Source organism: Phaethon lepturus, unplaced genomic scaffold (genome assembly GCF_000687285.1).
Source record: "Phaethon lepturus isolate BGI_N335 unplaced genomic scaffold, ASM68728v1 scaffold48374, whole genome shotgun sequence".
Taxonomy (NCBI): Eukaryota; Metazoa; Chordata; class Aves; order Phaethontiformes; family Phaethontidae; genus Phaethon; species Phaethon lepturus.
The window spans coordinates 1-11,942 of NW_010533428.1; the positions used below are offsets into that span (position 1 = coordinate 1).

An 11,942-nucleotide genomic window follows, 5' to 3' on the forward strand; every position below is an offset into this window, starting at 1 on the left:
ATTAATAACTTTATTATTATTATTTATTTTTAATAAGTCGTTATTACTCATAAAAATTATTGCAGAAAAACTGATATGGGACATAAAAATGCCAGTGAAAGTGACTATAAAACTTCCTCCAGAGTTTTCAGATAGTGTATCTTTGGAAACATGGGCCCTGTCATTGAATTTCTGACTGCACTGATGTGAATAGCAAAGCTTTCCTTGACTTCAAAGAACAAAAAGAATGTTTTTTTTTTCCCTACAAAGAGTTGACTTTCCACAATGATTTTGTTTTAGCCATAGAAAAATGCTCAGTCATGCTTGGAGTTATTATGACTTTATTAAGACATAAAAATACATGGTAACAGCCATGCTGAATTTATCTTCAGTCTTTTGGAAAACGAACACCATATTTGCACAAAGTCACAACTGATGGCTGGCAGCCTGCTTTTACAAACACAGTCATGGCAGCTTTATGACCATAATATGAGAAAGTCCAAAAGCCGTACAGAAACCTCGCAACCTCCACCTGCCCCACAAAGGGCTCTGGCACGCAGCAGAAGTGGCAGTGCTTTGAAGAAAATTTCTGGCTCTGGTTACAGAAGAAAAGCAAGAGAGAGCAGAAAGGAAGTTTGAACAAATGTGGGGTTTCTCTGTCCACTTACAAAGTTATGTGTCACTCCCTTATGAAAAAGCCATGTATAAATACATCCAGTCAAATCTCACTGAAAAAGGCCTGTGCTACCTTCTGACATCAAAAACACATCTAGGGCTAAAGCTTTGGGCATAGCCCTGGCTGAGCTGATGAGACCCTGGAGCAACGTTTTGGGCTCTACCCGTGTTCTCATCACAGATCTGCATGTTCCCACGCGCTTCTCCATCCTTTCACCCACGTCTCTCCACCGGCCAGGAGCGTTTCCTTTCGGCTCCTGTGCCCACGTGGGCAGCAGGTGCTGTAGTCGTAGAAGGGGACTTACTCCTCTCTTTGCTCTCTTAGGCCTCCTCTCAGGAGTAAGACAATAACTGAGAGTCAAAGCAGCCAGGCTGCCTGAAATCCTTCTAAAAAGGGTGCAGTGGGTTTAACCTCATGTTTCCCACAGCTGCTTCGAGAGTTGGTGGCAATCCCAGCCGTGGCTGCCAGTTCTTGGGCGGTCTCAAGGTTTACCCCTGCCTGAAACCACCTCTTCCTTCTCTTCCTCATCTTCCTCACCTGCCAAATGAGCACACGAACAAAGGGGCTGCCACCTGGCTTGGACGCCACAGTTAAAAACTGCTGGCCACAGTTAAAAACAGCCTCCATCAATGTGCCTAATCCCTTTTTGGCCCTGCTAATATTCTGACTCCACAATATCCTATGGCAATGAACTCCAACACTGTAAACACAGCCTGTGTGAAATCCTGCACTTTTCTGTTATTGTTAAACCTTCTAACTAATGATTTCATTGGTGCGTCATTGTGACTGTATCGGAGGAAGCTGTGAACAGATTTACTACACTTTGTAGGCAGTATGAGGACCATTAATTCATACTTTGCAGGATTTTTTTCTTCCAGGGTAAAAACCATGTTCAGTATAGTGCTTGTGTATTTTAAGACTCTCTGAATTTCACCAGTTGAATGTTTTGTAGCACCCAAGCACCTTCACAGATATCCTTTTTTTCTTACTCCTCTTTTCTTCCTGCTGCCCAGCTCTGCCACCAGCCATGTTCCCAAGCCCATTGCTTGCTGCTCACCCCCTCTCCCTGCTTCCTGCAGCCCATCACTTTGCCCTTCCTGCCATGGTCTCCTGATCTCTGTCACCTCTGGCAGAAGGCAGCTCTGCTTCCAGTGACCCTGACGTGACAATGACCGCTTATTGCCCTCCAAGAAATTCCAGGTCAACCACTCTCAGTTTACAATGAGGAAATAATTTTTCCACTCTCAAGTCAAGATTGGGGATTTTTTTTCCTGATTTTTGCACGATCGTTGTTAAGGAAAGCCCACAGCTGTGTCCAGTTATAAGCTGTTTCGCGTGTCTGCACTCTGTTCTGCAGTGCTAAAAGCAGCAATCTGGCTCACTGGCACCTTTGCTCGCTAGACTGCAATATTGCTGAGCACTATGTTTACACAGAAACTCTGCCCCAACGCCTGCCTGACCCCTGACAGCTGACTCTACTGCTTACTTTTCTCCTCAGATCACTGTCAGCAACGATGAGGTCAGCAACCCCTCCTTTCTCGACCTGGTGAGGACTCCTCAGATGAGAAGGAACACGCTCATCCTGATGTATGCCTGGTGAGTGCCCACGTCAGTCCAGGTTGTTACCAGAGCAGGGGTTTTTGAAGAAAAAATCCCTTGTGACTTTTAGGGTCTTTCCAGCTGCTTGTAGCCTTTTGTTTGCTTCTCAATTTTGTTTTCCCGTTGTTGTTTAGGTTCACAAGTGCCCTGGTCTACCAAGGACTTGTCATGCGCCTAGGAATCGTTGGAGGAAACCTCTACCTAGACTTCTTCATCTCAGGAGCTGTGGAGCTGCCTGCCGCTCTCCTAATTTTAGTGACAATTGATCGCATTGGCCGGCGCCTTCCCTTTGGAATAAGCAACATTGTGGCAGGAATTTCATGCCTCATTACTGCCTTCTTGCCAGAAGGTAATTACCTTCCCAACATCAGGCTCTTTAGGTCAATGACTTCCCTCTGACACTCCCTAAGCAAGAACAACAGGCCACACAAAACTGTAGATAAAAGTAAAAAGTGTCTGGTGATGCAAACAGCACCACAGTCATGGAACAACATATGCTTATAGATTGCCCTGGGACATGTAATGGTCATATCTTTGATGGATTGTGAGCAACAACTGGGTGTAGTCTTAGAAGAAATGTGTATAAAGGCCCTGTACTGTTTTTGAAGGCAAATGCAAGGGAAGAGTATACAAACATAAAGGGAAAATACATTCCCTGACTTGTAAGACACTTGATGTAAGAAATCAATAATTTAGCTGAGGCAGCTTGGTGGTCTTCTCATTTGCAAATAAAATGATGTAAACCACAACAAGATGTAAGGGCTGTGGCAGACAACATGGAACTTGTTGCTCTGCTCTCATTCTCCCAGGGCTTTGGACAATGTTAAGGGGTTGGAGGAAAGGTATGGCTTTTGATAAAGCTGTTCTTATCTGGTTTCAAGGACAACTAAACCATCTGATATTGCACACAGGCTTCCCACCACTCCTATTTTTCTTTAAATTGTTTTCCTTCCTGTGTAGATTTTTTTATCCCCGGAGAAGCATTTGGAGGTGCTCTGAAGTGAATGTTACCACATCAGCATGCTTTGCCTTAATGCAGCTGGGGACCAGCAGCTGAATGAGAGAGAGGCTTATTCCTCCCCAGGAATATTCTGTCAAAGTAAGGGACAGTCCTGGCCAGCCTTAGAGGCTTTAGTTCCCAAAGTTAGATTGTGGGACAATTGTTTTCCTAGAAAAGAGCCATGAGAAACCACTTCAAGAGTATGATGTGCCCATGAAAACAGGCAGGTTTCTGGTGAGTGCAGAATGAAATCTTTCAAAGAGGTGTGTTGTTTCACCTCCATTTCAGTTAAGGTCCCTTTAAAGGGATTCCTCCAAAAGTACTTAAAATTAACACTGTGTGCTTGAGGAACTTCACTGCTTTAATAGAAGCTGAAATGATGGGAGAGGGAAACGGAGACGGAAGATCCATGGAGAGGGTCTGTTCCTGGTGCTGGCATTGGTGGCTGTATCACCGTGCCCTGGGATGTCACATTGTCGTGACTTGTTTGCATTCATCACTTTGACCACTGAAGCCCGTGAGGGCTAACTCTGCTGTCCTGGCAGATTTCCCCCAGGTCCCCACTGCTGTGTGCCTCTCAGAAGAGTTGCCACAGGTTGAGCAGATACTGGCCACTCCATGCTCCTGTGGCAGCTCCCCCGACACGGGGCACAGCAATTCAGGCACAGAGGGCCTGGTCACCATGTCATCTGCTGACTTTGTCAGCATCGTTCTCTATCAAAAAAGTACAAAGGACATGCTGGGACAGCAGGGACTGGGGACTGTTGATCTCCTGGAGCTAGGGCTGTTGCAGGAGGAGAAAACAAAGAGCAGCATTGGGAATTACTCCTGCAGGACACCTGCCTCTAGCACCTCTAGTATTTTGGGCCACACCATATGCTAAGCACAGTGCAGCAGGTCTGGGGTTAGAGCAGGAGTATTGTTTAGGACTACTGTGGTTTGAGTGAGAGGAAAAAGCAGTGGCCTGGGGCCAGCAGGATGCTGCCACCAGCCTGCTCTCACTAGTGGTGAAGTGCTGAGAGGACCTCATCTACCCAGGTGAGGAGAGGACAGCCTGGGGATTAGATACCTGCAGATGGGACACCTAAAGTCCAAGCCTTGCTTTCAGGCGAGGTCTGTTTATACAGATGGGAAAAGCTGCAGTGGCAGCTTGTGAGCGCTCAGTCATGCTGGGGTGCTCACGGAGTTCAAGTTCCCTGACAGAGGGAGGGGTCACAAGAATGTCACCCTCACCTCAGGGGTCTGATGGACTGAAGTGGTGCCAGGGAGACAACATGTATTTGTTTTGTTCTTTCCAGCCTTTGCTTTTGTTACAAGTGTTTGAAAACAGAACTTTTCAGGGCAAAGGCAGTGTCTCACAACATGGGATGAAATTTGACGGGGGTTTGTTTGGTTGTTTTGGAAGGGAAATAACCCAGGCATCTCATGGTTTTGGTTCAGAGCAAACTGAAATGCTTCCTTGTTTTTCCTGTTGAAGTTCTGAGAAAACACAACTGCTGCCAGAACCCCCTCCAGTGGCATTGCTCCCCTTCGTGCCAGGTTCAGGCTTGTTTCACTCGCCTCCCCATCTGCCCGGTCGTGCTTAGACCATATAGGCGACTGTCCTCACCCAAGAGCGTTGCAGAAGTGCTTGTTGCGTTCCCCGTGACGCCCCTCCAGAGGCCACTGGCTCTCCAGAGAGGGCCGTCAGAGTGCTGAGGGGTCGCACACCAGAGGGCTCTACCCTGTGGTGCGGGTGTGACCATCGCACCCCCGCTGATGTGTCAGGGCTCCCCACTGGTGTATGCATGGCAGTGGTGGGGTGCTCGAGCTCGAGCGGAGCCGGGGGGCCAGGCAGAGCCATGGCTCAGCGTAAGGTCCCTGGGCAGGTCATGCCAGGTACAAAGACAAGCACCAGGGAAGGGAAGGGGGAGGATGGCCAGGGGTAGCATTATTAGAAGCATGTCTAATGTGCAATGACTCAACAAATTATGAAGTGTAGTTCGCCTGCTCTGGGGAGAAGTGTTTTACTGTTGCTGCAAGTGCACCTTTACAGGTAGCTTCTTTGTAGTCAGAAGGCTTTGGGAGGTGACTCAATGGTATTTCTTACAGCACAATAATCCTATATAAATGCTTCTTTCCAGAGCACAATTTGGACATGGTCGTGGAAGCTTTTAGCAATTATTCCCCCACCCATGCTGTGATGCCCCACCAGAATCTTGAATCAATTGATTGGAAGTGATTTCTGATCCTGCAAAGCAGCCTCACATGCTGCTGGAAAGCAATAAATGCCAGTATAGATTGACATCTATAGCCGTGGCCTTTCAGTCTGATTTGCACTGATTCACTTGTTTCTGTGATGTAGCTTTGTCCGACAGGGCCTGGGGCTCTCAGAAGTGCTCTGCTGGCACAGCAAAGCACGCTTCACCTGGGTTTCTTTTTGAATGAACAGATATCCCATGGCTCAAAACGACGGTTGCCACCCTGGGAAGACTTGGCATCACGATGGCTTTTGAAATAGTCTACCTTGTGAACATTGAACTGTACCCTACGACACTGAGGTACAATGAAAGCTCTCAGGAATCTTTCAACTTTTCCCTCTGCTTTTCTCCATTCCCTGTTTCACCACTTTTTAGTAAAACTTGTTTTTCTCCAGAGTTTCCTAACTGAATAGCCACTGCTCAAAGTGGATGACATATTCCGATGAGATAATTTTGGAGCTAAGTCTACGTTCTGCTCCTTAAATTGCTGGTTCATCTGTTTGGTAGGCTCTCTCAAATATCTGGCACTATTTTTCTTTTGCAGAAACTTTGGTGTTTCCCTGTGCTCGAGTTTATGTGACCTAGGTGGAATCGTAGCCCCATTCCAAACCCCATTTCCTGCTTTTCCGATTAGCAGCCATTTGGTTGGAGCTACCTCTAATTATTTTCAGTAAGATTTGATTTAAAATGTACTTTTCTTTTAAATATCTTCCTCCTAACAGAGCTTTTCCTTTGGGTCAAAAGTGTGGCATGTGGCCTCATCTGCCACTCAAACCAGCCCCTTGCAACCTTCGTAACTAGAGCAAGAGGCTGAATGGCAAATGGGTGAAATGTGGATGGTTTGATGGCACCCTATGGAAGACCTCGGGTATGCTTGGGTGACTTGGCTGAAAGACCATAAAAGAAACTATGTGAGGTGCTTAAGACTGAGGAACCTTACAGCTAAGTTCTGTAATTGCAGAGAAATAAGCTTAATCTCCCAACAATAAATGTCCTTTAAAAAATGTGTTTTGGGTTTTTTGGTATCTACAGTCATGGCTATGCATGTTGCATTAACCATAATGACTTATTCCTGTCAAACTCTTTACCTCAGTTGCATTTTTGGAAAAAAAAAAAAAAAAGAGCCCTGTGGATTAATTCTGTAGGAAAAAATTAGTTATTTCTAACAAAGAAGTGGGAGTCTGTGGCTAAACAAGACTTCCAGGAGATACATGTGACTAGGAATAAAGCAAAAGGGATAGGATAGAATAAGAAGGGAAACTGGTACTAATTAAAATTTTAGCTTGAAAACAAAAAGGGAAAAACAAGAGACGTTTTAAAAAATTACCATTATTCCAAGAATAGACGTGTATGGAAGTACTGTTCACATTATCTAATTCTGAAATTCTGATGCTGCTGCGTTGAGTAAACAGCCACAGAATCAGAGAGCAGCAGAGAGGACTGTATAACAATCAGGGATTTTGCTTTTCACTCCAGCCCTTCTATTTTTGACTTACTACATTCTTTAAATTATATCTATGTAGCAAGTTGTTCCAAAATAACCAGTCTTGGTGAACTATTTCAGACTGGCTCTCTATCTGAATGCTCTTTCTCAAGGATGAATTTTTATTCTGAATCGCATAATCTACTTTGGCAATGGATACACGGAGAGAGTATTTCAGGAAAATCTCAATAGTCTCAAGAAACACAGGTGCATCTATGTGATAGAGCCCCTTGAACAAAGGCAAATGTGTCTTATGTATGTGATAAATACCATCCTACTTCCAGTGCAGTCTGTATGCACTTGCCCACGTGCACTTCTCAGGTTTTTGACTTCTAAGATCTCCCTTTTGGGGCAGTTCAGGCTGCAAATGAACCCCTAGCCCTCAAGTTCTTTTGTAATAGGTTAAATTAATGTAACATAAAGGTGTTTGGTAAGAGTAAGGTAATCAGAAATCGATACTGCACTTTAAAAATATCACTTTAACCTTGATCTGAATAAAATTTCCTCAGTGGATAAACCCTGAAAATAAGAAAAGTAACTATTTTCTTATTGCTTTTGTATTTCTTCAATGTCCATTGTAGGTATTCTCGCAGTTGTCTGTGGGTTCCTAGTACTGTTTTTACCAGAGACAAAGGGAATCTCCTTGCCAGAGACAGTGGAGGATGTGGAGCAGCTTTCAAGGTACGATATGTATTTTCATACATTTACTTGGATGAGGTTTCTTAAGGGTGTTCCCCTCCAGCTTTGTGAGCTGTCATAAATTATTGATGTTTTCCAAGTGTGAAAGTAAATTCCCTAGTCAGGCTGATGTTATGAGCAAGTGGTATATTCCTCATTAGAAATGTAAACTTTTCAATACCATTTAAAGCGGGTTGTTAAAAAAAAAGTATGGGGATAGAATCTGTATTTTTCTCATGAAACACAAAATTGTCTTGTATACCTTTAGAAGCATAAAGTAATAGTGTGCAAGAGAGATACTACAAAGTAGAGCCTGCAACTCTGTTCACGTAAACCAGCCTTTACCTCAATCGAAGCATCCTGTGAGGAAGGGCCCTTGATTATGGGAGCATTTCCACAATTTGTGAAGTCATTGAAAAGTCAGGTACAAGATGAATTTATAGCTGACGAGTTATAGGCACAGCTTTCCCACTCCCGGCACACGGCAAGCCAGACTCTTCACTGCACTGCAGGTGTGCAGAGAACATTGACACCTTGGCTCGTTTGGCAGTAAATTTCTTGAGGAGCTAGCACTATACATTAATGTTTCAAGCACTGGCTTTGGATATTACATCAACAACTTTTGCCTGCTTCAATGTACAAAATAAAGAAAGAGGAAATTTTCTATGCAGAAAATAAATGTTTCAGTATTGCAGCTGGGGCAACAACTTGGACTACATCTTTTCCTGTTTCTGTCACCCTTATACCCCTCTCTCCTTCTGTTTCTTCAGTCATTTTGGTAAATGTGGCAAGAAATGGAAACACCAGGACACCAGCTCTCATATTTGACCTTTGAAGGACAGCACTGAGTGAAGAACTGCGTTCCCATACTGGGAATTTTTTCTCCACCTGCCACTACTTCAAAATTTGCTGCAGAGTATGGATTAAACTCCATGTTCTTCTTCTAAGCATAAGGACGTTTAAAACAAGACGTGTATTTTTCTATAAGTATGGAATAAATTCATTTTTTCTGAGTATGCTGTTTGCAGGAATGGAGCACTCTGTGGTTCTTGGTAGAGGATAGAACAGCTTAAAAAGAATGCACTACCCAGCTCAGTGAGCTCTTATTTATTTTTGTATATATTTGAGCCATTTGTTTATTTCTGTTGTTAGCATATACCTTTGGGTGTGGAGGGTTGGAAATGGTACTGCTTGTTGAAGATTTGGATGACTTTGGGGAAGAGAGGATGTGTATTTCAAACCATTTTCCTTTGCCCCTGGAGAATCTGGACAAACTGAAGATCTGATGGCTCAGGAATGAGGATGCTGATCAGGATGGTCCTATCTCTGGTCAGGAGGGATGGGAATCAGAGGCATGCATCAGGAGATCCTTGTCCTGGCCTGCTCCTCTCCACCAGTGAGCCTCTGCAACAAAAACCCTGCTTCTCTCCCTGTTCAAGGCTTTCTGAAATGTGGCAGCAGTTCTCCTCCTCTCCTTCCCAGGGCTTTATGTAGGTGTCACATCCTACACAGGGCATTAGCTCTGCAGGTCAGATAGTCCTGTTGCTCATCAGTGCCTTCCCCCAGACCCAGCTGGGGTTCCTGTCCCACCCCATTGTCCTGTCTCCTGGCTAGGGACCCCCATGTCTCCTGAGGGAAGGGCTTCTGTCTACTCTCCCCTGTTGGGTGCTTTTCCAACCCTCTCTTTCAAAAGCTGATCTTTTCCCTTCTAAAACATGCTCTCTGCCCACCCCTACAAAGAAAATGCCCTCTCCCTGACCACTGCCAAGGTGATCCCCAATTTCTGACTTCTGTCCATTATTATTATTTGTCATCTTTCTATCTTGGGGATAAATTATTTGGGTTGTTGACAGGGATGTTAAGCTATCTTGGGAAGCTGAACAAGGATGAGACAAGAGCTTTGGTTATGGAGGGAAGTGTTAACTGGTCCTGGTTGTTTCAAGCTGACAGGTAGTAGAATAACTTGGATCCTCAGCTCTGCAAACAGATAGCAGGGACAGCCTGCCTTCCCTTTCAGCTATATGACCTTCCTCATCAAGCATTGGGTCCTGGTCAATGACAGGTAAACAATACACTCTTTACAGTGAAGGACTTTACAGAGAAGATGTGGTGTTCAAAAGGTATCCTGCTGCCAACAGGCAATTCAATAAACAAAAGAAAGCCGATGAGCTCTTGTAATAGCCTTATAAGCTCAGAAAATAACATATTTGGTGTAAGCAAATATAGGACTGCGTTTTGAAGGTTCATACTGTAAATGAGTAGTACTAACATTACAGCCTGTGCAGCTGAACGACTACTGCTCCCGTCTCACCATCTTAAGAGCACATATAGGCAAGGTGCCTGCACAGGGGGATTTCCTATGGTGAGGAGAATACTGTGCATTTCAACAGTTCCCAACTCTGCCTGACTTTTCCAAGCAGCTGCCCATACCACCAACCCCGCTGGAGGAAAACAGGACCTTTACTGGTAATCTCGGTCTATGTTTGCATACTTTGAGCAGTTAACAATAAAGGGCTGTCTTTCAAGGCTCTTTCTAACTTCCTCTGAGGCATAGTTAAAGGTCAATGGAATGCTTAGCAAAAGTCAGTAGTGATTGGAAGATATGAAACTAAATGAGCATCTCATAATATATCTGGCTAATTAGCGATATCTAAAAGACAACCCAAAACTGGAGCTACTGCTGCAGGGAGAAAACCCCTTATACACCAACACAGTCTTCTGCAGATGGCTGTAAACTCCCTGGGGCTGGCTGGCAGAGACACCAGCCCTGAACTGGAAGCTGTGGACTTGCACTGGCCAGGTGCCCTGTCTCAGCGCGGGGTGGGAGCGTAGGTGCCAGGCCGCAGAGCTCAGCCCTGTCTTCCTCGCACCCAGCCAGCCCGTACCGCAGCCCTCGGAGAGCCAGGGTGAGGTGGTCAGGTGTGATGCTGTATGAAGCGAGCCTCTCTCTTCCTTTTAGCGTTTCTTCTTTGTGAATTTTAAACTTTTTAAATCGGTTTCTGAAACAGTACAGCAGCCTGAGAAGGACTGTGGAAGTTGTTTAAAGTTACATCTTGCCAAAGGCATATCAGTCTTCTTTGCCAGCTGCTGCTGTTTGTGGACAACTAAAATGTGCTGTGAAGTGAGAGACACCAAGACAGTTTCTGGCCTTTCAGACTGTTCTTTGTTTTGCATAGCATTATAAGTTGCTCAGAAGAGACTATAAGTGAAATACTCCAGTATGTAAAATGGCCAGGAGCAGTGTCAGAAATTTGGATGTATTTATTTTCTAAAAATTCATTATATAAAGGACAGCAGGAAAAAGCCTGTGTATGTGTCCTGACTTTCAATATGATAGTACTTAACAACTTCATGTAGAGTTTGTATTTGGTAATGGCTCCTGTGCTTGCTCTTACCCCTAACCTGGGGATTTTGTAAGGTGGAAAATCTTCCTGTCTCTGTGAGACTTTGGGTTGCTTCACAAAGGTTGTGACGTGGGCAGTAACCTTTTGTACGACCAGTGGTTTGGTGACTGTGGGGTTACACTGTTGTGGGTGAGAAAGAAAAGATGAGGTGGTGGAAGCAGAAGGGGAGCTTCAGTGAGGGAGGACCCTGGGGGAAACCAGTGTGATTTGTCACAGGTGGATAAGTCTATTGTCAAACATAGCAAACCATAGGACATATAGAAAGAGGGTAACACACCGTCAGTTGGGTTTCTTGGCAATAACTGTTAATTTATAGCAATTTAAAATGGATGATCATATTTATTTTACTTTCTTATGAATGATTGTAGCTTTAAAATTGCACTAAGAATCTTGTATTTCTAATGTGCATACTGCTTTCCAGGAGATGGCCGTCCACACCCAAGATCAGTTGTTTTCCATTATACTCTTAATCCAAGGAATATAATTGGAAACTCGAACGTAAACACCAGGTTTCATGGGTTGGGCGCAGCCAAGGCCCCAAGAGGTGACTCCATGTTGGACAAATTTATCTTGGTCCCGACAGACTAGAGGTCCTCCACTGTCCCCCTAAACAGAGAAAGAACAGGATGATTCCTTCATGGACAGCCCTATGTGCAAGTGTGTCCTTCTCACAGGAGGCATGGAAACAGAAATACCTCTTGCGTGTGAGGGCTACACAAGTTATAAGAAAACACTGGAGCTCTAGCCAGAGAATAGTTCTCTATGCATGTTGTTAAACGCTTTTGTAAAATCATCTCTTCCCATCACCCAGGTATTACATTTATTTTTGAAGTAAGGGGATTTGGTGAGAAAGAATATCACAGAATCACAGAATCACTAGGTT

At 44.5% G+C, this 11,942-nt stretch overlaps 1 protein-coding gene across 1 annotated transcript; it reads left to right on the forward strand.

The window, feature by feature from the left end:
* Window positions 1–2,153: 2,153 nt before the first annotated feature.
* LOC104619336 (solute carrier family 22 member 3-like) lies at window positions 2,154–8,483 on the forward strand (the record flags this gene model as incomplete). Its single annotated transcript, XM_010285173.1, is given in 7 exon segments — window positions 2,154–2,251; window positions 2,389–2,603; window positions 5,686–5,794; window positions 6,039–6,096; window positions 6,098–6,164; window positions 7,559–7,658; window positions 8,426–8,483. Coding segments are annotated over 7 exon segments (705 nt in total), but the record flags the coding sequence as incomplete, so codon positions are not given.
* Between the last annotated feature and the right edge of the window lie 3,459 nt (window positions 8,484–11,942).